The sequence below is a fragment of the Phocoena phocoena genome, chromosome 8 (assembly GCF_963924675.1).
Source record: "Phocoena phocoena chromosome 8, mPhoPho1.1, whole genome shotgun sequence".
Classification (NCBI taxonomy): domain Eukaryota; kingdom Metazoa; phylum Chordata; class Mammalia; order Artiodactyla; family Phocoenidae; genus Phocoena; species Phocoena phocoena.
In genome coordinates, this window is record NC_089226.1 from 31,378,164 (window position 1) to 31,404,883 (window position 26,720).

The following is a 26,720-nucleotide window of genomic DNA, read 5'->3' on the forward strand; positions in this document are numbered from 1 at the left end:
TTGTTATACTACAGCTTTAGTTACTCAAGAATACCCTGAGGTTTGAGTTTCTATTACTGTTGTTTTAGGAATGTTTCTTTTGGGCTTACTAATAGAAGTTTCAGTAGTTCTGTGAGTTGTAAAGAATGATGAGATAGCATTGGTATTTAACTTTAATAGCATAGGAGATTGAGTAATTTATGATACTAGAGATCCTGGGTTTTTAGTGAAGATACTATAGGAGTTATAGGAGTAGCTATAGTATCAGATACAGCTATGATTAGTGGTGGTAGGTGGTTGATCTTTATTTTTTAGTATTTTTATTGTTATGGAGATTATTCATCAAAAGTAAAATAAGTAAGTTTAACATTAGTGTAATAAGGAAAAAGAGGAAAATTAAACGTTTTTGGTTTGAAATTGATGTGGAAATTTTTTTTTTAATATTTATTTATTTGGTTGTGCCGGGTCTCAGTTACAGCAGGTGGGCTCCTTAGTTGAAGCTTGCCAGCTCCTTAGTTGTGACATGCAAGCTCTTAGCTGCGGCCTGCATACAGGATCTAATTCCCTGACCAGGAATCGAATCCAGACCCCTGCATTGGGAGCACGGAGTCTTAACCACTGCACCACCAGGGAAGTCCCAATGTGGAAGTTTTTATCTGAAGATAAGTAGTTTCTGGAATAAAGTTTTCTAGCAAAATTAAATGTAATATTAATGATGCTAGCTTTTTGGCTTGCTGAAATGTTGATGAATGGTGACAGACAGTGAGTAATAATAGGAAAAACCCTGAAGAGGTTGGAAATTTTATACAGGTGCAAAGGGGAATTAAATTTTAGGTTTTGTGTTACAAAGTTAAGTTCAAGTGCTAGAATAAAACCTGAAACAGCTACAGGGAGAGCTGCTCATTTTAGGTCATAGGGCATAGTTGTTGGGGTAATCTTGTTGGAAGTAAAAAATCTAGTGAAGATGCTTCTGATTGAAAGGTGTTTAATAGAATCGATTAGGAGAGGATTATTTTCATTCATTAGAATTAGTGTTGAAAAATGAGGTTGTGCTAGACAGGTGAAGAAAATAATTTGAACACTATAGGCAGCTGCTAGGGAAGTAGCAACAAGAGTAAATAATAGGGCTCAGAAATTGGTATACAGTGTGTTAGCAGTTTGTTAATTAAGCCTTTGGAGTAAAAGCCTGTAAGGGAAGGCCTACCTGTGAGTTCTAGGCTTCTGATAATAAGTGAGGTTGAAGTAAAGGGTAAAGCTCTGAATAAGCTGCCTATTTTTCAGGTGTCTCGTTCATTAAGTTATGAATAATAGACCCAGAGCATATAAATAACATGGAAATTAAAAATACACGTGTGCAGATGTGAAGGATGCTAAGTGTGGTTGGGTAATACCAATGGTAACTCTTAGGCCTAACTGGCTTGAAGTAGAGAAGACAACAGTCTGCTTGATGTCATTTTGCTGTGACTAATTAGTGTGGCGATAGCACCTAGACAGAGTGCCAGTGTTTTGAATAGTTTTATTATTTTCTATCCATGGTAAAACAAAGTAGTAAAAAGACACCGGTTTCAACTCTTGTGTTTGAATGATGCTGAGGCTGTTGCTGGGCTTCCTGCGGCTGAGGGAAGTCGTGGGCGAGGCCACACTGGAAGCCCCCTTAGTAGAAGCAGATAATGACCAAGGTTAAGCATGAAGATGTATTGGAAATCTCATGAGTTTAAATTAAATTGTTCCTTGTTTCCTCGTTCTGTGGCTTCTCAGGGAGCATAATTACTTCTCTCCTTGGACAGCAAGAGAAACATCCCAACTCTTACCTCCACTCCTCCCCTTACTGGGGACTAAATTCAACCACATCAGAATAGGCAGAGGTGGCTCAGGCATATGCATGTGTGACATTATTTTTAATTCTTTTTTCTTCATTGGAAAAGTGGTCGTTGAGCTCATACAGAGTGTTAAAAACTGTTGTAGTGACTGGAGCTATAAAGATGGATCAATAGTCCCCTTGCTTTTGTATACTTCAGGGTTAGATGAGGGAGAGGGACATTCAAACAGCGCTGCCATCTCGCTGTGTGCTCATGTGCACATTTAGACGGAGAGAAAACGCCCTGGTGTCTCTTTTTATGAGAGCACTAATCCCATCAGCCCCACCCTCATGACCTCATCAAACCCTAATTACCTCTCACTGGTCCCATCCAAATACCATCACACCATCACGTTGGGGTTTGGGATGAATTACGGGGAGACACAAACATTCAGCTCATAACACAGAGTAATCACATTGTTAAACATGTTGTTGGATGTCCATCCAGACTTTTTCTCTGGGTAGAGATTTATTGTAAATATGGGAGGGAGACAGTGATGTCCACAAAAGTGGGATCTTGTAATGTGCTGGATGTGCTGATTTGTACATTTTTTCACTCAATAATCTCTCATGTTACCATGTCAATGAATTTTAATTTTCATCTTTATTTTATGTATGTATATATTATCCTAATATATAGATCTGTCCTAACTTATTTAACCAATCCCAAATTAATGAACATCTGGATTGTTTCTGATTTTTAAAAATTAGGAACAGCTTCAATAATGAATGGGCATCTGATTTTAAAGGCAAATGAAAGGAAAGCCCAGGAACTCAGGCTTTAGACTTAGGCTAAGTTGGTTTAAATCTGGCCATGCTTCTTACTGATCAGGTGACACTGGGCAACTAATGTGCCAGACACACAGTAAGCACTCAATAAAAGGCAGTTACTATATTTAAGAGTGGAAATCAAAAAACATGTACAACAGATTAGGGATTAGAAACAACCTGAGGTATTTTTAATTATTATCTTTTATATTAAGCCTTATTGATTATTTACTTTACTTTTATTGTTTATAACCAAAAAGTAAACCAAAGGGGAATCGGTAAATGTTGACCCAGGAGTGATAGGCAAGGTGCAGAGCAGGAAGCCTGGACACCGTGCAAGATGACATCAGCTTCATCTGAGGGATAACCTTGTCAGACTCTGCTGCCCATACAATTCATGTAGCACTTGTGCCCCAGGGCAGCACACAGCTTGCTCTTTTGGTAATATCAATGTTTGTGATAGAGGCAAGGAGACAGTGCAGTCAAAGGTATTATGCCCTTTCATGCAATTATAATTGTTTTCTTAAAAAAGCAAAAGAAGGGCTTCCCTGGTGGCGCAGCGGTTGGGAGTCCGCCTGCCGATGCAGGGGACATGGGTTCCTGCCCCGGTCCGGGAGGATCCCACATGCCGCGGAGCGGCTGGGCCCGTGAGCCATGGCCGCTGGGCCTGCGTGTCCGGAGCCTGTGCTCCGCGACGGGAGAGGCCACGGCAGTGAGAGGCCCGCGTACCGCAAAGAAAAAAAAAAAAGCAAAAGAAAAATTTTTTAACCTGTTTATCAAACTGTGAGCATTCAAAAATTGCCATGACTAAGTGAAGATAACACATCCTTTGACAAAATCTTGACTGTAAATACTGAGGGTGGTAACAGAATAGAAAGGGAAACATAGATATAAGAAGGGACATTTAGAAAGGAGTGATTAGGGGAGGGATTAAAGAAAGCGAACTTGTATCTGCTCAGCCATCACCTTGTCATCTTCTCCCATTTCTGATCTGATGAGCTATTGTGGTAGGGCAGGTAATACCAAAGGTCTAGGAGGAGCTAGAAGGAGCCAGCAGTAGTACCCTTTCAACACTGGAATTGCCACTGACCCAACTTGGGACTTTGAACCTCTATTTCTCCTCTTTAAAATGAGGTGTTGTCTGATATTCATAGCGACTTCAGTGTGTCCAGTACTTACTATGCTAAGCTCTTTGTTGTCAACTCCTTACAACACCCATGTAAGGTATGGATTATTATTCCTTTTTTATTATACATAGAAAAGATAACTGGTTCAAGCTCACACCCACACCCACACTGTCCTCTGCTAGAGCCCATGCTCCTAACCTCCCTGCCTAACCTCCTCCTAAGGTGCTGTCCAGAGCTAGAATCCCATGGCTCTGATCTCCTACCAGCTGTCACCAAAAGTCCCCAAGTGCTTGCTAAGCCTGGACAAAGAACAAAGAATTCTTTCAAGCCACAGCCATCATGGCAACCTGGGGGCCATGATGAAAGAGTTCCCAGTCTGTTCTCTCCCACCTGCCAGCCTGGAATTCCCCATCACCAACAATAACCTGTTGATGAGACATTTCAGGCTGTGGATGTAATAACCACACAGTTTGTTTCCAAAGCAAGATGGAATGCAGTGTCTTTTAAAGTCACCGTGAGATTGTTGCAGTGTATAAATGTACATTGGTACATTCAAATGTTCTGTTTGAAGAGAAATAAACTTCAGCTATAATAAGTTGAAAGTCATAAGTATATATGACTTTCATATATATATAAATATATGTATATGTTTAATTCATATAGATTTCTCTTTATAATAGGTGACAAAATATTAAAATTATCCCAGATTTCCTCGAGGTGACTGGAACTCCAGTCATACCCAAATATTTGCATCTCTCTGATTATTCTGGGTTTTACATGATATAATTTAACGATAAAATCAAGAATATCACAATCAGCTATAGACCTTAGAAGAATAATAGCATTTTACATATGGAATAAGCATAAAGGTTGATCATGTCCTAATCCTTCCTTTTGGAGATAGGAAAGCTAGGCCCAGGTCTCTCGGCCCAGCAGACCCTCCACTGCAACCTGAGTCTGCTGACTCATGATCCTGAGTCTATCTTATCACTCACATAGATAACCTCTGACTGTGCAATGGAACTTCGAAGAGAACACTGAATTTTGACTGGAATGAATGAATGCTCTTTGACTGGAATGCGTTTGGAGTGAGTAGGAAAAGCACTTTTGGGCGGCTCCTGTGCTCCTGGGCCCTTGGCCTGCGGGTTGGGTAAAGAGCCACAATCTTTACCCAATCTTCAGGGTAAAGAAGAAGGAGGTTCTAGACTATCCAGGTTTCCCAAAAATGTTTGCTAGGCTTCTCCACATTCTGTTTTATTCTCAAAATAGGATTCTTTATTTAAAAACAACTGTCAATCACTAATTGTCACATTTGAAAGACGTTATGTATACTAGATTCGAATGGAAAGAAACATATGGTTAAGAGACATGCAAGTAGGGATTGAAGAGAAGGGCGAATGTAAGAGGCATCCTGAAGGAGTCACCAGCAGGACTTGGACACTGATTTGGTGAGAACAATGGAAAAGGAAGCAGCATGGCCCACATAGATAGGAAAATCCAAAAGACTTATGGGACAAATTAAGAAAAACTCAATTTTAGATGTGTCAAATTTAAGGTGATGACAATTGTAGTGCGGTTTTATAGAAATAAGCCAGTGCTCAGGGGAGAGATCACAGTCGGAGGCTTCATAGGTTTAGAATCTCCCACATGGAGGAGGCACTGAAAGATTTGAAAATAAACTCTAATAATTATAATAACAATAGCTGACATTTTATGATCATTTACAATATGCTGTGTGTTCTGCTAAGCATTTTATAGACATCTGCTCATTTAATCCACACTGTTCTTTTTCCCAGCTAGAATTTTTAACCTAGGTCTACTTGACTTCAGAGGCAGAATCCCTATAATGGAGCCCCAGATAAACCAGGGAAAAGAGAATTATCTTTTCTGTAAGTGATCAATAGTGGACAATGCTGCTGAGGTCACCAGATTGAGGACTGAAGAACGGGACTGACTGGCCAGGATGATGAAGGGATGTAGTTTTAGTGGCGTAGTAAGGAATGAACCCAGATCCCAAGGAGTGAAAAGGCAAATGGTGTGGAGCAAAGGGTAATGGTAGATGTAGGTCATTCATTTGAGAATCTTGTTAATAACAAAGAGTTAAGATAATAGCTGGAAGAGGCAGCAGGGTTAAATGAGGATTTTTTTCAAGATGAGAAATACCTGGGCGCATTTGAAGACATGAAAATGAGCCAATGAAGAAAAAGGAATGCAAAGCACTTTGGGAAGGAGGGACAATAAAATCAGTAACCTCTGCTATTAGATGGCACCATTGGAACCTAGCATTTCCCAGGGTTCCGTGGGCTTGAGGAAAGCTTGCACAGCTAAAGAGGAAGTCTTCCTCCTTCAGTCTCCCTGGGGATCTTTCTTTTCTGGCTATAAGGTTGCATCACTGAAAGTCAACACAGACATTGTATTTACTTAGACTGATTCTCTGTTATGTACTACAAATTCAGACAAAGAGGCAGAAGGTGTACTAAGATTGCTGATTCACTGCCATTTCTTCTGAACACCCTCCTTCTGACTAAGCATGAGGTTCTTTACATCTTCACAGGTTACGGCTTATAAATATGGATCTCTGTAGGCTCCTCAGATGGGTATAAACACTTAATTTAAGGACACTGTGCACAGTTTTGGCTATTTTAACCACTGTCTACATGTGGGTTTTTAATTTTATAAGCTCTGTTTCTCTTGGGTTCAGTGAGATGGATGAGTCATGTCTGATTTTTGGCCTCTGAAACATCCTCGTATAAATAAACAGCCCTGGTTAGTGAGCTCCCCTCAAATGAATGGCTTCTTGGCCAATGATGTGACTGTCTGTACTTCAAATTTTCCAGTGACAAAATTTTATATCAGCGAGACAAATTTAGAAGGAAACTTATCTCTACTGATAAACTCTAAGTTTTACATAATTAAAAATTTTGTAGAGTAAAAACATGTCTCTTTAAAGTATTTACAAATAATTGTAAAAGTAGTCCAGAGTTTATAAAATGCTTTAATATGCATTGTCTCAATTGATCCTTTGAAATATTAGCTCAGGTTTATTATTATTATCATTCTTATTTGACAGAAAGAAACTGACTCCCAGAAAAATTAAGTAACCCATACAAGGTATCACATCCAATAATAAAACAAGGTCTCCAGCACCCCTTTCTTCTTTCACTGCACTACAGTGTCCAGTCTCAGGGGAGAGAAGCATCAGTTCAACTGAGAGCATCAAAATGATAAAAAGAAGAAAGACACCTATTCCCCTGAAACTAGGGAACAAGGTGACAGAGAAGAAGGTGACAGAGAAGAAGAGAGTCAAGGAGAGTAAAGGGTGAAGACAGTAGAAAATGAAAGCACCCATCAGCTCCTGCTGGATTACCTTGACAGTCAGCAAAGAAGAGGTGAATGTCTCTCCTGAAAATGAAAGACTGAGGGGATCGGTTTAGGCAGATGGGGAGTGAAAACAGTGGGGTAAAAACAAAAAAAGAAAAGTTCAACAAATATGAATCAAGTCCCAGATGTGCCAGGCACTTGCTAAGCCTGAGAATACATAGATGAATCATACATGACCTTGCTCCAAGGAGCTCACAGGACTGGCAAAGAGGTTCAGGAATGTTACCAGTGACTTCATCTCAAACTTGATGATTTAATTGCTGTTCTTTAGTAAAAGAGAATGAAAATTTCAGAGAATACGAAAACTGATCATTAGATGAGTTCTACACAGCCCTCTGACACCCATTTATCTAGCCAACAGATATTTATTGAGCCCTATCTGCCAGGCACAGCAGTGGCTCCTGGCTACACAAAGATAAACAGTGCAGTTAAATATTTATCAGCAGGTCTATAATATCAATAAACTCCATTGTTTTGCCCTCCTTATCAAAGAGCAGGTTACAGACTGTTGATATGATCTGTTTATTTTCATTACCAGTTCCAATACATCCTGCAGCTGTTTTTTTTTAATTGATGTATAGTTGATTTACAATGTGTGTTAGTTTCAGGTGTACAGCAAAGTGATCCAGTTATACACACATGTATATCTATTCTTTTTCAGATTCTTTTCTTTTATAGGTTATTACAAAAATTTGACTATAGCTCCCTGTGCTATACAGTAGGTCCATGTTGGTTATCTGTTTTATATATAGTAGTGTGTATATGTTAATCTAAAACTCTTAATTTATCCCTTCTCACTTTCCCCTTTGATAACCATAAGTTTGTTTTCTGTGTCTGTGGGTCTATTTCTATCTTGTACATAAGTTCATTTGTATCATCTTTTAGATTCCACATATAAATGATATCATATGATATTTGTCTTTATCCATCTGGCTTACTTCACTTAGTGTGATAATCTCTGGGTTCATCCATGTAGCTGCAAAAGGCATTATTTCATTCTTTTTTATGGCTGGGTAATATTCCATTGTATATATATATACAACATCTTCTTTATCCTTTCGTCTGTCCATGGACATTTACACTGCTTCAGTGTCTTGCCTATTGAAAATAGTGCTGCAATGAACGCTGGGTGCTTGTATCATTTCAAATCATGGATTTCTCCAGATATATACCCAGGATTGGGATTGCAGGATTACACGTAGCTCTATTTTTAGTATTTTAAGGAACCTCCATACTATTCTCCATAGTGGCTGTACCAGTTTATATTCCTACCAGCAGAGTAGGAGGGTTCCTTTTCTCAAAACCTTCTCCAGCATTTATTATTTGTAGACTTGTTGATGATGGCCATTCTGACCAGTGTGAGGTGATACCACATTGTAGTTTTGATTTACATTTCTCTAATTATTAGCAAAGTTGAGCATCTTTTCATGTGTCTTTTGGCCATCTATATGTCTTCTTTGGAGAAATGTCTATTTAGATCTTCTGCCTATTTTTTGATTGGGTTGTTTTTTTAATATTGAAATACTTGTATATTTTGGAGGTTAATCTCTTGTTGGTCACATCAATTGCAAATATTTTCTCCCATTCTGTAGGTTATCTTTTCATTTTGTTTATGGTTTTCTTTTCTGTGCAAAAGCTTTTAAGTTTAATTAGGTCCCATATGTTTATTTTTGTCTTTATTTCTGTTACTCTAGGAGATGTATCCAAAAAGATATTGCTGTAATTTATGCCTATGTTTTTCTCTAAGAGTTTTATAGTCTTACATTTAGGTCTTTAATCCATTTTGACTTTATTTTTGTGTGTGATGTTAGAGAATGTTCTAATTTCATTCTTTTACATGTAGCTGTCCAGTTTTCCCAGCATCACTTATTGAAGAGACTGTCTTTTCTCCATTGTATATTCTTGCCCCCTTTATCAAAGATAAGGTGACCATAGGTGCATGGGTTTGTTTCTGGGCTTTCTATCCTGCTCCATTGATCTATATTTCTGTTTTGGTAACAGTACCATTACTGTAGCTTTGTAGTAGTCTGAAGTCAGGGAGTCTGATTCCTCCAGTTCTGTTTTTCTTTCTCAAGATTGCTTTATCTATTTGGGTCTTTTGTGTTTCCATACAAATTTTTAAATCCTTTTGTTCTGGGCTTCCCTGGTGGCGCAGTGGTTGAGGGTCCGCCTGCCAGTGCAGGGGATGTGGGTTCGAGCCCTGGTCCAGGGGGATCCCACATGCCATGGAGCAGCTAAGCCTGTGCGCCACAACTGCTGAGGTTCGCACGCCTAGGGCCCATGCTGTGCGGCAGGAGAGGCCACCGCAGTGAGAAGCCTGCACACCGCAAAAAAGACACAACACAGCCAAAAATAAATAGATAAATTTATTTAAAAAATATTATTTTGTTCTAGTTCTACAAAAAATGCCATTGTAATTTGATAGGGATTTCATTGAATCTGTAGATTGCCTTGGGTATTATAGTCATTTTGACAATATTGATTCTTCCAATCCAAGAACATGGTATATCTTTCTATCTGTTTGTATCATCTTTGATTTTTTTCATCAGTGTCTTACAGTTTTTGGAGTACAAGTCTTTGCCTCCTTAGGTAGGTTTATTCCTAGGTATTTTATTCTTTTTGATGTGATGGTAAATGGGAGTGTTTCCTTAATTGCTGTTCCTGAGGTTTTGTTGTTAGTGTATAGGAATGCAAGAGATTTCTGTGTATTAATTTTGTATCCTGCAACTTTACCAAATTCATTGATGAGCTCTAATAGTTTTCTGGTAGTGTCTTTAGGATTTTCTATGTATAGTATCATGTCATCTGCAAACAGTGACTGTTTTACTTCCTTTCCAATTTGGATTCCTTTTATTTCTTTTTCTTCTCTGATTGCCATGGCTAGGACTTCTAAAACTATGTTAAATAAAAGTGGCAAGAGTGGGCATCCTTGTGTTGTTCCTGATCTTAGAGGAAATGCTTTCAGCTTTTCACTGTTGAGTATGATGTTATTAGCTGTGGGTTTGTCATATAAGGCCTTTATTATGTTGAGGTTCGCTCTATGCCCACTTTCTGGAGCATTTTTATCATAAATGGATGTGGAATTTTATCGAAAGCTTTTTCTGCGTCTGTTGATCGTATGATTTTTTTTCTTCAATTTGTTAATGTGGTGTATCACACTGATTTGCAGATATCAAAAATTCCTTGCACCCCTGGGATAAATCCCACTTTATCATGGTGTATGATCCTTTGAATGTATTGTTGGATTCGGTTTGCTAGTATTTTGTTGAGGATTTTTGCATCTATGTTAATCAATGATATTGGTCTATAATTTTCTTTTCTGTGTGGTATCTTTTACTCATTTTGGTATCAGGGTGATTGTGGCCTCATAGAATGAGTTCAGCTGAATGGAGAAGAGAGTATCTGTTCTATTTTTGAGTGTACAGGCGATTGTTTCTATGAAAATGGGTTTATCTAAGAAAGGTCTTGGTATGTCTTGCTGCCCTGAATCCCCTTTCAAAGCCTCCTTCTTTTATTAACACTTTCCACAGGGTGTTCGTGGGGTTAATGACTTTCTGTACGTTTGTCCTGAGGGCCCAGGTGCAAGGGAGGCAGGTCCTGGTTTTACTCTACTCAGCCCATCATCTGAAAATTCCAGAAGCGAACCAAGTGTGAGGCTGGAGATGCCGGGCTTCAGTTACGAGGGTCTTCAAAATATTAGCCTTAGGAGAAGTAGCCTTAAAATAAGAATGGATGTACACAGTTACTTCAGGTGTAAGTCTCAAAAACAACGTTCCTTAGTAACGGGGTTGGCCCAAGCTTAGGCTATCAAAAAGTAAAACACTCTTTAGTATGTAAATTAATTCTTAAAAGATGTGTGGACAGTATTGAATCGCCAACAACCTGTTATTTGAAGGGCTGGAACATGGTTAAGTTCAAGTTGGCACGGGTGTAGATAGACGGTAACAGCGGCCTGCTGTGAGTACCCACTGCTTCATTCCAGCCACAAATGAGGACATGTGGGGCCATCCCACCTCCGAGGTTTCCCTGTTGTGCTTTAACACATTTGTAAGAGGTTCACGGCAATATAATAGTTAATGAACTTTCAGTTTAAATCGTGTACATTTTTAAATTGTAAGATTTTTACTGTATATTGATGCATAGTGTGATTCAATAAACTTCTTGTAATTTAAAAACTATTTAATGTTCAAAATAAATATAGTTATATATTTATAGAAAAATTTTAAAAAGAAGTGTTCCTTCCTCTGCAATTATTTGGAGTAGTTTGAGGATAGGTGTTAACTCTTCTCTAAATGTTTGGTAGAATTCACCTGTGACGTCATTCACCTGTGATCCTGGACTTCTATTTGTTGAGAGTTTTTAAATCACAGATTCAATTTCAGTACTTGTGATTGATCTGTTCATATTCTCTATTTCTTCCTGGTTCAGCCTTGGGAAATTGTACCTTTCTAAGAATTTGTCCATTTCTTCTAGGTTGTCCTTTTTTTTTTTCGGTACTCGGGCCTCTCACTGCTGTGGCCTCTCCCGTTGCGGAGCACAGGCTCCGGACGCGCAGGCTCAGCTGCCATGGCTCACGGGCCCAGCCGCTCCGCGGCATGTGGGATCCTCCCGGACCGGGGCACAAACCCGCATCCCCTGCATTGGCAGGCAGACTATCAACCACTGCGCCACCAGGGAAGCCCCTAGGTTGTCCATTTTATCAGCATATAGTTGCTTGTCTCTCATGATCCTTTGTATTTCTGTGGTGTCAGTTGTAACGTCTCCTTTTTCATTTCTAATTTTATTGATTCGGGCCCTCTCCCTTTTTTGTCTTGATGAGTCTGGCTAAAGGGTTATCAATTTTGTTTATCTTTTCAAAGAAGCTTTTAGTTTCATTGATCTTTGCTATTGTTTTCTTCCTTTCTATTTCATTTATTTCTGTTCTGATCTTAATAATTTCTTTCCTTCTACTAACTTTGGGCTTTGTTTGTTCTTCTTTCTATAGTTGCTTTAGGTGTAAGGTTAGGTTGTTTATTTGAGATTTTTCTCATTTCCTGAGGTAAGCTTGTATCACTATAAACCTCCCTCTTAGAATTGCTTTTGCTGAGTCTCACAGGGTTTGGATCATCATGTTTTCATTTTCATTTGTCTCTAGGTATTTTTTGGTTTCCTCTTTGATTTCTTCAGTGATCCATTGTTGTTTAGTAGCATATTGTTTAACCACCACGTGTTTGTGTTTTTCTAGTTGATTTCTAATCTCATAGCATTGTGGTAGGAAAAGATGCTTGATATGATTTCAATTTTCTTAAATTTACTGAGGCTTGCTTTGTGGCCCAGCATGTGATGTTCTGGAGAATGTTCCATGTGCACTGGAAAAGAATGTGTATTCTGATGCTTTTGGATAGAATGCTCTATAAATATCAATTAAGTTAATCTGTCATTAATGTGTCATTTAAGGCCTGTGTTTCATTATGGGTTTCTGTCTGGTTGATCTGTCCATTGACATAAATGGGGCAATAAAGTCCCCCACTATTATTGTGTTATTGTCAATTTCTCCTTTTATGTCTGTTAACATTTGCCTTATACATCGAGGCGCTCCCATGTTGGGTTCATATATATTTACAATTGTTATATCTTCTTCTTGGGTTGATCCCTTGATCATTACATAGTGTCTTCTTTGTCTCTTGTAACAGTCTTTATTTTAAAGTCTATTTTTTCTCTTATGAGTATTGCTACTCTAGCTTTCTTTTGATTTCCATTTGCATAGAATACCTTTTTACATCCCCCTTCAGCTGTTCCTTTACAACAGTTTTATAGATTTTCATTTTGCTTATATTTTAAATCCATTTACAGCTGTATTAGGAGGTTACTTGCTATACATTTTTTGTCAATTTTAATTTATTAATTATTGTAATCTATAGCTCTAAGTTTGTAAATCCTCTGAATATGTGTTCTATTGCTTTATTACCCAGCAGACATAATTTTTCTTCATTAATGTACTGAAATTTTTCATGAGTACAGATTCTTTTGGAATTTGTGATACTTTACACACATATATCACATATAGGTAGAGTTTATTACTACCTTATACATACAGTATATACATTATAATATGTCTAAGTGTTTTAACTAAGGTTTCTTAACTTTGGCACTTACTGATATTTTGAGCCAGACTGGTCTTTGTCATGTTGGGCTGTCCTGTGCCTTGTAGGATGTAAACTAAAATGTCACCCCTTGTCTTCACTAGACTCCAGTAGCATTGCTCCCCCTGCCCACTTTTCTCATTTCTTCATCCCCACTATTATAATTGCCTGAAAGCCACGCTTTGTGCCTTAATGAGAATCTAGCACAGTGACTTGAGCAGAGTCAGCATTTCAGAAGTATGTATTAAATTGAATTAATTGTAAAACACTTGCTTTTTGGATGCTTCATCAGGTTCCCAGTTAATCCATTGTTTTGTCCTCCTTATCAAAGATGAGATTATGGACTGTTGACATGATCTCTTTTTCTATTTTCATTACCTGATTCTTCTGGATACCCAAACCTGTGCTCTTTCTGTGATGGTGAAGAGAAGGGAGAGGGGGAAAGCAGTCCCTCTGGCCTTCAGCAAAGGCTAGGTCTCATTGGGTAAGGGGTCAACTTATAAACAGAGAAAAACTGGAGGTCACAGTCTGGGAAGGAGCAAGTAAATTAGTTAGAGCATGTGATGAAAATCAACATAGCTGGAGTCTAATCGGCTCTGTTTGCCCCTAACCACTGCTGACATTTGGGCCCATCAGCTTTTCTGGGTCTCAGTTTTCCATCTGTTAATACATATGGTCTAGATAAGGCTGTGATGTGTAAAGCTTGGGGAGAGGAAGTGTACCCTCAATGGCCTCCTGCCACACTGAGTATTGTCTATGGTAGATGCCCAAATAATAATTTTAAAAATGGACAATATCCAGCCAAGTGGCACTTTACAGTTTATAATGCACTTTCATATGCTTTATCTCAATTGATCCTCATAAGGATCTCAGGAGATAGGCCAGTTATTATTATTTGCATTTACGAGATTATGAAACAGGGCTGAGGCAGCACGGTGGCATAGGGATGGTAGCCTTGCCTGGCAACTGCAGCAGAACACTTCAGTTCTGCCCTGCAAGGATATATTTAATAATAGATTGGTATGTCTATTTAATACAAGAAAATGGAAACTGAACAGCCAGAGGAAACCTTTCCCAACACTGAAACCAATGGCAAATTTGGTAAATGCCCTCCTGAAGATATGGAAGAGGAACAAGTTTTAAAAGATCTAGAAGCACTGATGAGATGGTTGAAATACACATTCTGCTTCAGAGCAAGAATGCTGGGGCAGTGATTGGAAAAGGAGGCAAGAATATTAAGGTTCTCTGTACAGACTACAATGCCAGTATTTGAGTCCCAGACAGCAGTGGCCCCGAGTAAATATTGAGTATCAGTGCTGATATTGAAACAATTGGAGAAATTCTGAAGAAAATCATCCGTACCTTGGAAGAGGGCCTGCAGTTGCCATCACCCACTGCAACCAGCCAGTTCCTGCTCGAATCTGATGCTGTGGAATGCTTAAATTACCAACACTATAAAGGAAGCGACTTTGACTGTGAGTTGAGACTGTTGATTCATCAGAGTCTGGCTGGAGAAATTATTGGGGTCAAAGGTGCTAAAATCAAAGAACTTCGAGAGAACACTCAGACAACAATCAAGCTTTTCCAGGAATGTTGTCCTCAATCCACTGACAGAGTTGTTCTTCTTGGAGGAAAACCTGATAGGGTTGTAGAGTGCATAAAAATCATCCTTGATCTTATATCAGAGTCTCCCATCAAAGGACATGCTCAGCCTTATGATCCCAATTTTTACGATGAAACCTATGATTATGATGGTTTTACAATGATGTTCAATGACCGCCGGATGTCCCATGGGATTTCCCATGTGGGGAAGAGGTGGTTTTGACAGAATGCCTCCTGGTCAGGGTGGGCGTCACATGCCTCCATCCAGAAGAGATTATGATGATAGGAGCCCTCGTCGAGGACCTCCTCCTGGACGAGGGGGCCGGGGTGGTGGCAGAGCTCAGAATCTTCCTCTTCCTCCACCGCCACCTAGAGGAAGAGATCTAATGGCCTATGACAGAAGAGGAAGACCTGGAGACTGTTATGATGGCATGGTTGGTTTCAGTGCTGATGAAACCTGGGGCTCTGCAATAGATACATGGAGCCCATCAGAGTGGCAGATGGCTTATGAACCACAGGGTGGCTCTGGATGTGATTATTCCTATGCAGGGGGTCGTGACTCATATGGTGCTCTTGGTGGACCTATTATTACTATACAAGTAATTATTCCCAAAGATATAGTTGGATCTATGGCTGGATCTATTATTGGCAAAATTGGTAAGCGGATTAAACAAATCTGTCATGAGTCAGGAGCTTCGATCAAAATTGATGAGCCTTTAGAAGGGTCCAAAGATCAGATCATTACCATTATAGGAACACAGGACCAGATACAGAATGCACAATATTTGCTGCAGGACAGTGTGAAGCAGTATGCAGATGCTGAAGCATTCTAATGCAAGATATTTTTTTCTTTTTTATAGTGTGAAGCAGTATTCTGGAAAGTTTATCTAAGACTAGTGAAGAACTGAAGGAGTCCTGCATCATTTTTTTTTATCTGCTTCTGTTTAAAAAGCCAACATTCCTCTGCTTCATAGGTGTTCTGCATTTGAGATGCAGTGAAATCTTTTCTGTTCACCAGATGTAATGTTTTAGTTCCTTACAAACAGGGGTGGGGGTGGGGGAGGGTGTGCAGAAACTAACACTGAAATTTTGAAACAGCAGCAGAGTGAGTGAATTTTAATTTTTGTTCATTGTTGGTGGTTTAAAAAAAATCCCCCCATTGGGCTTCCCTGGTGGCGCAGTGGTTGAGAGTCCGCCTGCCGATGCAGGGGACACGGGTTCGTGCCCCAGCCCGGGAAGATCCCACATGCTGCGGAGCAGCTGGGCACGTGACCCATGGCCGCTGAGCCTGCGCGTCCGGAGCCTGTGCTCCGCAAAGGGAGAGGCCACAACAGTGAGAGGCCCGTGTACTGAAAAAATAAAAAAAAATCCCCCCATGTAATTATTGTGAACACTTTGCTTTGTGGTCACTGTAACATTTGGGGGGTGGGGGGGACAGGGAGGAAAAGTAACAATAGTCCATATGTCCCTGGCATCTATTCAGAGCAGTGTGCAGAATGTAATACTCTTTTGTAAGAAACGTTTTATGATTTTTAAAATAAATTTAGTGAACCTAAAAAAAAAAGAGAGAGATTATGAAACAGACTTGGAGATACTGGTCAGCATTGGAATTGCAGCTCCAGCTTACAGCCTTCTAAAACATGATGTGCTTTTCCTTTTGCCTCTTGATGTTGCTTAGGAACATGAAGTATTTCTCTCTCTCAGTACAGCTCTCCTTTAGATTTTGTCATCAGCTTAAAGTGCCTCACCTGGATGGCTTCGCCAGCCCCCTAGATGGAATGACACATCCCTCCTGTGGAATACACTCTATGTTCTCAGAGCATCATGAACTTGACTCTTCATTGCACAAATTGCTCTGAATTATAATTGTCTAATCACTTATCTGCCTCTACTACTAGATTATAGCTTCTTTTTTTCTTTTTAACATCTTTATTGGGGTATAATTGCTTTACAATGGTGTGTTAGTTTCTGCTTTATAACAAAGTGAATCAGCTATACATATACATATGTTCCCATATGTCTTCCCTCTTGCGTCTCCCTCCCTCCCACTCTCCCCATCCCACCCCTCCAGGCTGTCACAAAGCACCGAGCTAATATCCCTGTGCCTTGCGGCTGCTTCCCCCCAGCTATCTACCTTACTACGTTTGTTAGTGTGTATATGTCTATGACTCTCTCTCGCCCTGTCAAAACTCACCCTTCCCCCTCCCCATATCCTCAAGTCCGTTCTCCAGTAGGTCTGCGTCTTTATTCCTGTCTTACCCCTAGGTTCTTCATGACATTTTTTTCCCTTAAATTCCATATATATGTGTTAGCATACGGTATTTGTCTTTTTCTTTCTGACTTACTTCACTCTGTATGACAGACTCTAGGTCTATCCATCTCATTACAAATAGCTCAATTTCATTTCTTTTTAAGGCTGAGTAATATTCCATTGTGTATATGTGCCACATCTTCTTTATCCATTCATCCGATGATGGGCGCTTAGGTTCTTTCCATCTCCAGGCTATCGTAAATAGAGCTGCAATGAACATTTTGGTACATGACTCTTTTTGAATTTTGGTTTTCTCAGGGTATATGCCCAGTAGTGGGATTGCTGGGTCATATGGTAATTCTATTTGTAGTTTTTTAAGGAACCTCCATACTGTTCTCCATAGTGGCTGAACCATTTCACATTCCCACCAGCAGTGCAAGAGTGTCCCCTTTTCTCCACACCCTCTCCAGCATTTATTGTTTCTAGATTTTTTGATGATGGCCATTCTGACTGGTGTGAGATGATATCTCATTGTAGTTTTGATTTGCATTTCTCTAATGATTAATGATGTTGAGCATTCTTTCATGTGTTTGTTGGCAGTCTGTATATCTTCTTTGGAGAAATGTCTATTTAGGTCTTCTGCCCATTTTTGGGTGGGGTTGTTTGTTTTTTTGTTATTGAGCTGCATGAGCTGCTTGTAAATTTTGGAGATTAATCCTTTGTCAGTTGCTTCATTTGCAAATGTTTTCTCCCATTCTGAGGGTTGTCTTTTGGTCTTGGTTATGGTTTCCTTTGCTGTGCAAAAGCTTTGAAGTTTCATTAGGTCCCATTTGTTTATTTTTGTTTTTATTTCCATTACTCTGGGAGGTGGGTCAGAAAGGATCTTGCTGTGATTTATGTCATAGAGTGTTCTTCCTATGTTTTCTTCTAAGAGTTTGATAGTTTCTGGCCTTACATTTAGGTCTTTAATCCATTTTGAGCTTATTTTTGTGTATGGTGTTAGGGAGTGATCTAATCTCATACTTTTACATGTACCTGTCCAGTTTTCCCAGCACCATTTATTGAAGAGGCTGTCCTTTCTCCACTGTACATTCCTGCCTCCTTTATCAAAATAAGGTGTCCATATGTGCGTGGGTTTATCTCTGGGCTTTCTATCCTGTTCCACTGATCTATCTTTCTGTATTTGTGCCAGTACCATACTGTCTTGATTACTGTTGCTTTGTAATATAGTCTGAAGTCAGGGAGCCTGATTCCTCCAGCTCCTTTTTTCGTTCTCAAGATTGCTTTGGCTATTCGGGGTCTTTTGTGTTTCCATACAAATTGCGAAATTTTTTATTCTAGTTCTGTGAAAAATGCCAGTGGTAGTTTGATCGGGATTGCATTGAATCTGTAGATTGCTTTGGGTAGTAGAGTCATTTTCACAATGTTGATTCTTCCCATCCAAGAACATGGTATATCTCTCCATCTACTTGTATCATCTTTAATTTCTTTCATCAGTGTCTTATAATTTTCTGCATACAGGTCTTTCGTCTCCTTAGGTAGGTTTATTCCTAGATACTTTATTCTTTTTGTTGCAGTGGTAAATGGGAGTGTTTTCTTGATTTCACTTTCAGATTTTTCATCATTAGTATATAGGAATGCCAGAGATTTCTGTGCATTAATTTTGTATCCTGCTACTTTACCAAATTCATTAATTAGCTCTAGTAGTTTTCTGGTAGCATCTTTAGGATTCTCTATGTATAGTATCATGTCATCTGCAAACAGTGACAGCTTTACTTCTTCTTTTCCAATTTGGATTCCTTTTATTTCCTTTTCTTCTCTGATTGCTGTGGCTAAAACTTCCAAAACTATGTTGAATAAGAGTGGTGAGAGTGGGCAACCTTGTCTTGTTCCTGATCTTAGTGGAAATGCTTTCAGTTTTTCACCATTGAGGATGATGTTTGCTGTGGGCTTGTCATATATGGCCTTTATTATGTTGAGGAAAGTTCCCTCTATGCCTACTTTCTGGAGGGTTTTTATCATAAATGGGTGTTGAATTTTGTCGAAAGCTTTCTCTGCATCTATTGAGATGATCATATGGTTTTCCTCCTTCAATTTGTTAATATGGTTTATCACATTGATAGATTTGCGTATATTGAAGAATCCTTGCATTCCTGGAATAAACCCCACTTGATCATGGTGTATGATCCTTTTAATGTGCTGTTGGATTCTGTTTGCTAGTATTTTGTTGAGGATTTTTGCATCTATGTTCATCAGTGATATTGGCCTGTAGTTTTCTTTCTTTGTGACATCCTTGTCTGGTTTTGGTATCAAGGTGATGATGGCCTCATAGAAGGAATTTGGGAGTGTTCCTCCCTCTGCTATATTTTGGAAGAGTTCGAGAAGGATAGGTGTTAGCTCTTCTCTAAACGTTTGATAGAATTCACCTGTGAAGGCATCTGGTCCTGGGCTTTTGTTTGTTGGAAGGTTTTTAATCACAGTTTCAATTTCAGTGCTTGTGATTGGCCTGTTCATATTTTCTATTTCTTCCTGATTCAGTTTTGGCAGGTTGTGCATTTCTAAGAATTTGTCCATTTCTTCCAGATTGTCCATTTTATTGGCATAGAGTTGCTTGTAGTAATCTCTCATGATTTTTTTTATTTCTGCAGTGTCAGTTGTTACTTCTCCTTTTTCATTTCTAATTCTATTGATTTGAGTCTTCTCCCTTTTTTTCTTGATGAGTCTGGCTAGCGGTTTATCTATTTTGTTTATCTTCTCAAAGAACCAGGTTTTAGTTTTATTGATCTTTGCTATCGTCTCCTTCATTTCTTTTTCATTTATTTCTGATCTGATTTTTATAATTTCTTTCCTTCTGCTAACTTTGGGGTTTTTTTGTTCTTCTTTCTCTAATTGCTTGAGGTGCAAGGTTAGGTTGTTTATTCGAGATGTTTCCTGCTTCTTAAGGTGGGCTTGTATTGCTATAAACTTCCCCCTTAGAACTGCTTTTGCTGCATCCCACAGGTTTTGGGTCGTTGTGTCTCCATTGTCATTTGTTTCTAGGTATTTTTTTATTTCCTTTTTGATTTCTTCAGTGATCACTTCATTATTAAGTAGTGTATTGTTTAGCCTCCATGTGTTTGTATTTTTTACAGATCTTTTCCTGTAATTGATATCTAGTCTCATGGAGTTGTGGTCAGAAAAGATACTTGATACAATTTCAGTTTTCTTAAATTTACCAAGGCTTGATTTGTGACCCAAGATATGATCTATCCTGGAGAATGTTCCATGAGCACTTGAGAAAAATGTGTATTCTGTTGTTTTTGGATGGAGTGTCCTATAAATATCAATTAAGTCCATCTTGTCTAATGTATCATTTAAAGCTTGTGTTTCCTTATTTATTTTCATTTTGGATGATCTGTCCATGGGTGAAAGTGGGGTGTTAAAGTCCCCTACTATGAATGTGTTACTGTTGATCTCCCCTTTTATGGTTGTTAGTATTTGCCCTATGTATTGAGGTGCTCCTATGTTGGGTGCATAAATATTTACAATTGTTATATCTTCTTCTTGGATCGATCCCTTGATCATTATGTAGTGTCCTTCTTTGTCCCTTTTAATAGTCCTTATTTTAAAGTCTATTTTGTCTGATATGAGAATTGCTACTCCAGCTTTCTTTTGGTTTCCATTTGCATGGAATATCTTTTTCCATCCCCTTACTTTCAGTCTGTATGTGTCTCTAGGTCTGAAGTGGGTCTCTTGTAGACAGCATATATAAGGGTCTTGTTTTTGTATCCATTCAGCCAATCTGTGTCTTTTGGTGGGAGCATTTAGTCCATTTACATTTAAGGTAATTATCGATATGTATGTTCCTATTCCCATTTTCTATATTGTTTTGGGTTCGCTACTATAGGTCGTTTCCTTCTCTTGTGTTTCGTGTCTAGAGAAGTTCCTTTAGCATTTGTTGTAAAGCTGGTTTGGTGGTGCTGAACTCTCTCAGCTTTTGCTTGTCTGTAAAGGTTTTAATTTCTCCATCAAATCTGAATGAGGTCCTTGCTGGGTAGAGTAGTCTTGGTTGCAGGCTTTTCTCCTTCATCACTTTCAGTATGTCCTGCCACTCCCTTCTGGCTTGTAGGGTTTCTGCTGAGAGATCAGCTGTTAACCTTATGGGGATTCCCTTGTGTGTTATTTGTTGTTTTTCCCTTGCTGCTTTTAATATGCTTTCTTTGTATTTAATTTTTGACAGTTTGATTCATATGTGTCTTGGCGTGTTTCTCCTTGTATTTATCCTGTATGGGACTCTCTGTGCTTCCTGGACTTGATTAACTATTTCCTTTCCCATATTAGGGAAGTTTTCAACTATAATCTCTTCAAATATTTTCTCAGTCCCTTTCTTTCTTTCTTCTTCTTCTGGAACCCCTATAATTCGAATGTTGGTGCGTTTCATATTGTCCCAGAGGTCTCTGAGACTGTCCTCAGTTCTTTTCATTCTTTTTTCTTTATTCTGCTCTGCAGTAGTTATTTCCACTACTTTATCTTCCAGGTCACTTATCCGTTCTTCTGCCTCAGTTATTCTGCTATTGATCCTATCTAGAGTGGTTTTAATTTCATTTATTGCGCTGTTCATCGTTGCTTGTTTCATCTTTAGTTCTTGTAGGTCCTTGTTAACTGTTTCTTGCATTTTGTCCATTCTACTTCCAAGATTTCGGATCATCCTTACTATCATTATTCTGAATTCTTTTTCAGGTAGATTGCCTATTTCCTCTTCATTTGTTAGGTCTGGTGGGTTTTTATCTTGCTCCTTCATCTGCTATGTGTTTTTCTGTCTTCTCATTTTGCTTATCTTACTGTGTTTGGGGTCTCCTTTTTGCAGGCTGCACTTTCGTAGTTCCCGTTGTTTTTGATGTCTGTCTCCAGTGGCTAAGGTTGTTTCAGTGGGTTGTGTAGGCTTCCTGGTGGAGGGGACTAGTGCCTGTGTTGTGCTGGATGAGGCTGGATCTTGTCTCTCTAGTGGGCAGGTTCACGTCTGGTGGTGTGTTTTGGGGTGTCTGTGGCCTTATTATGATTTTAGGCAGCCTCTCTGCTAATGGGTGGGGTTGTGTTCCTGTTTTGCTAGTTGTTTGGCATAGGTTGTCCAGCACTGTGGCTTGCTGGTCGTTGAGTGAAGCTGGGTGCTGGTGTTAAGATGGAGGTCTCTGGGAGATTTCCACCGTTTAATATTATGTGGAGCTGGGAGGTCTCTTGTTGACCAGTGTCTTGAAGTTGGCTCTCCTACCTCAGATGCAGAGCCCTGACTCCTGGCTGGAGCACCAAGAGCCTTTCATCCACACAGCTCAGAATAAAAGGGAGAAAAAGTAGAGAGAATTAGTAGAAGTATGAGTAAAGAAAGAAGGAAAGGATGAAAGGAAGGAAGGAAGAAAGAAGCAAAGAAGGAAAGAAAGGAGGGAGGGAGGGAGGGAGGGAGGAAGGAAGGAAGGAGGGTAAGAAGGATAAAAGACAGAAAGAAAGATGATACAGTAAAAATAAAATAAAGTATAATATAGTTATTGAATTAAAAAATATTTAGAAAAAAAAAAAGGGACGGATAGAACCTTAGGACAAATGTTGGAAGCAAAGCTATACAGAGAAAATCTTACACAGAAGCATACACATACACCTTCACAAAAAGAGGTAAAGGGGGAAAAATCATAAATCTTGCTCTCAGAGACCACCTCATCAATTTGGGGTGATTCGTTGTCTAAAGGAGGGAAGGCAGGAAGGAAGGAAAGAAAGAACGAAGGTAAAGTATAATAAAGTTATTACAATTAAACTTAATTATTAAGAAAAAGAATTTTTTAAAAATAATCATGGACGGATAGAGCCCTAGGACAAATGGTGGAAGCAAGAGTATACAGACAAGATCTCACACAGAAGCATACACGTACACATTCACAAAAAGAGGAAAAGGGGAAAAAATCATAGATCTCGCTCCTAAAGTCCACCTCTTCAATTTGGGATCATTCCTTGTCTATTCAGGTATTCCACAGATGCAGGGTATATCAAGTTGATTGTGGAGCTTTAATCCGCTGCTTCTGTGGCTGCTGGGAGAGATTTCCCTTTCTCTTCTTTGTTCTCACAGCTCACAGGAGCTCAGCTTTGAATTTGGCCCTGCCTCTGCGTGTAGGTCGCTGGAGGGCGTCTGTTTTTTCGCTCAGACAGGACGGGGTTAAAGGAGCCGCTGATTCGGGGCCTCCGGCTCACTCAGGCCGGGGGTTGGGGGATGGGGGAAGGAGGGGCACTGCGTGCGGGGCGGGCCTGCGGCGGCAGAGGCAGCGTGACGTTGCGGCAGAGGCCGGCGTGACGCTGCACCAGCCTGAGGCCCGCAGTGCGTTGTCCCGGGGAAGTTGTCCCTGGATCCCGGGAACCTGGCAGTGGCGGGCTGCACAGGCTCCGCGGAAGAGGGGTGTGGAGAGTGACCTGTGCTCGCACACAGGCCCCTTGGTGGCGGCAGCAGCAGCCTTAGCGTCTCCCGCCCGTCTCTGGGGTCCGCGGTTTTAGCCGCGGCTCGCGCCCGTCTCTGGGGTTCGCGCTTTTAGCCGCGGCTCGCGCCCGTTTCTGGGGTTCGCGCTTTTAACCCGGCTCGCGCCCGTCTCTGGAGATCCTTTAAGCAGCGCTCTTAAACCCCTCTCCTCGCGCACCAGGAAACAAAGAGGGAAGAAAAAGTCTCTTGCCTCTTCGGCAGGTGCAGGCTTTTCCCCGAACTCCCTCCCGGCTAGTCGTGGTGCACTAACCCCTTCAGGCTATGTTCAAGCCGCCAACCCCAGTCCTCTCCCTGAGCTCCGTCCAAAACCAAAACCCGAGCCTCAGCTCACAGCCCCGCCCGCCCCAGCGGGTGAGCAGACAAGCCTCTCGGGTTGGTGAGTGCTGGTCGGCACCGATTGTCTGTGCAGCAATCTCCCCGCTTTGCCCTCCGCACCCGTCGCTGTGCACTACTCCGCGGTCCCGAAACTCCCCCCTCCGCCTCCCGCAGTCTCCGCCTGCGGAGGGGCTTCCTAGTGTGTGGAAACTTTTCCTCCTTCACAGCTCCCTCCCACTGGTGCAGGTGCCGTCCTTATTCTTTTGTCTCTGTTTTTTCTTTTGCCCTACCCAGGTACCTAGGGAGTTTCTTGCCTTTTGGGAGGTCTGAGGTCTTCTGCCAGCCTTCAGTAGGAGTTCTGTAGGAGTTGTTCCACGTGTGGATGTATTTCTGGTGTATCCGTGGGGAGGAAGGCGATCTCTGCGTCTTACTCTTCCGCCATCTTCCATGAATGCTCTAGATTATAGCTTCTTGAGGGCAGAGCCTGAGTCTTGTTCAGTGTTTCATCCTTGACGTCTACCTCAGTGCCTGCTGATAGGTGCTCTATAAATATTTGTTAAATTAACTAAAACTCAACATAAGATTTGAGGAGTGCCTAAACTTACTATATGGAAAATTAAATGTCAGAACTTTATTACAATTTCCCTGTCTGCAAATAATTTTATGAGTTGATTCTAGCTTCTGTGGAGTCAAGTAAACTATTTGTATTTTATAAGAATGATTTTCTTCTCCAAAATTCAAAGTGGACTTCATTTGCATTGAAGGTTTCAGCCCAGTACCCTCTTGTATACTCCCACAATTTTATGTAAATAATACTGGATAGACAGGTGGTTGAGCTGATAAATCTTAAGTTAATGTGTGTGTACCAGAGTTTCTCTGAAGTAGCCATTAGGTCCAAAGATATAAACATTTTCAGTAGGTAAATACATAGGCAACATCATTTATAATTGTTAATGGTTTTGCTGTTTTTACAGGAAATAATTAGCCTCTTCCAACCACAAAAGTTTGGCTCATTTATATAATATCCATAAAGTGCACCTGGATGGTATTTATCTTTATGAGATTTTAATTTTTAAAAGATCAGAAGTGGAAAGTGAAATTTGTAGCAAATGATACTTGGAATAGGAAGGTGCACAGCTTAAGTGTATAAATTATTGATGTCAACACTTGCTATCCTTTCATGTTTTGAACATCCTTAAATAAATGAAGGAGAGAGGATTACAGAGATACTAAAAGAATGAAAAGGGAGAAGAAATTGTTTACTAAAGTCAAGAAAGGATATGGGGAGGGGGAAGGGTAAGCTGTGACAAAGTGAGAGAGTGGCATGGACATATATACACTACCAAACGTAAAATAGATAGCTAGTGGGAAGCAGCCACATAGCGCAGGGAGATCAGCTCGGTGCTCTGAGACCACCTAGAGGGGTAGGATAGGGAGGGTGGGAGGGAGGGAGACTCAAGAGGGAAGAGATATGGGAACATATGTATATGTATAACTGATTCACTTTGTTATAAAGCAGAAACTAACACACCATTGTAAAGCAATTATACTCCAATAAAGATGTTTAAAAAAATCAAAAATAAATAAATAAAACAAACTTGGTTAGACTATGACTGTCCCAGATATGTTAAAAAAAAATTATGTTCTCCTTAAAAACAAGGCAAGAGCAAGAGGCATTTAGAAATGGCCTCTGAAGTGTGGTTTGCAGTATATTTCAGCCCAGGTTCAATTGAAGATCTAAGTCAACCCTTGATCTTGATTTCTTTTCCATTGCCCAATAGGATTTTCTGGCGTCGGCAGGTTCACTTGATGTCAGGGATCCAGCCCAACACCATCACCAGCTCCTTTCCCCAGCTTATGTCCAATGTGGATGCAGCTTATGAAGTGGCTGAGAGGGGCACAGCTTACTTCTTTAAAGGTACCCTAAAGAACCCTCAAAGAAAGAAGTGGCAGGGTACAGTGCCTGGTGTGTTTGGAACACCTAGTACTGTCAGCATTTGTTAACTATCACAGAGCATGTTCCAGTCACTCCTCCTCAGATTGGGGATGAAAAACCCCTCTTCTGTCCTGTGACCATGACAGGAGTGACAATGACTATCAAACTCTTCTCAGAGCCAAAGATGTCATCTAGTGAGGCACTGTGATAAGTGACAGTGTCCAGGGAGGTAGAAACCTAGTCCCTGTCCCCTGGACCTCTGCTCTGAGTGACATGGTATACTCTTCTGAGAGCCTCTAATTCACAAAAATCAGCATGGAACCCTCAGGAGAACAATACAAGCAGCTGGGAGAGGAGAGACACCTGCAACTTCAGGAGGTGGACGCACACAATATGTCTCTGGCTCCAGACCTTTCCTATTTGAGTGACTTGGGAAGTTATCTAACTGCTCTCAGTCTTCATTTCTTTCTGTGCAAAATAATTATAATAATAACAACCTTGAAGATATGACAATGGCTAGCCAATGGAAGTTGTCCAATAAGTGATAACTATCAGTTTTAGCTTGTATTTTCTTGATGCTGAGGGCTAAGGGTAGAAGGTTAGTGCCAATTTAAGCAAGAATCAGCTTTTGTGAGTTGCTTGCCCCTTGTCTCTCATACATATATGAGACTGAAATGAGATTATACAGATGAAAGTTATCTTGGAAAAATTGAATGTGTTAAATTTAAAACATAATTGTATCAATATTCTTGCTTTCTTAAGGCATCACTAGGGATTTTGCCTCCAGAGCAAGTTTTAAGTCTTTTACTGAATTGAATAGAGGCTTTTATCTCCTACTAGGTTTTAGCCGTGGTAAATATCCGATAAACTAGCCCTATTTGTGATCCT

At 40.1% G+C, this 26,720-nt stretch overlaps 1 protein-coding gene and 1 pseudogene across 1 annotated transcript in view; both read left to right on the top strand.

Moving 5' to 3' along the window:
* MMP20 (matrix metallopeptidase 20) overlaps nucleotides 1–26,720 on the top strand; it is a 58,013-nt gene that overhangs the window by 16,775 nt on the left and 14,518 nt on the right. The window contains exon 7 of the mRNA XM_065881384.1: nucleotides 25,678–25,814. Within this exon, the coding sequence (XP_065737456.1) occupies nucleotides 25,678–25,814 (137 nt within the window). The remainder of the gene's footprint in view (nucleotides 1–25,677; nucleotides 25,815–26,720) is intronic.
* On the top strand, nucleotides 14,279–15,670 carry LOC136126324 (heterogeneous nuclear ribonucleoprotein K pseudogene; annotated as a pseudogene).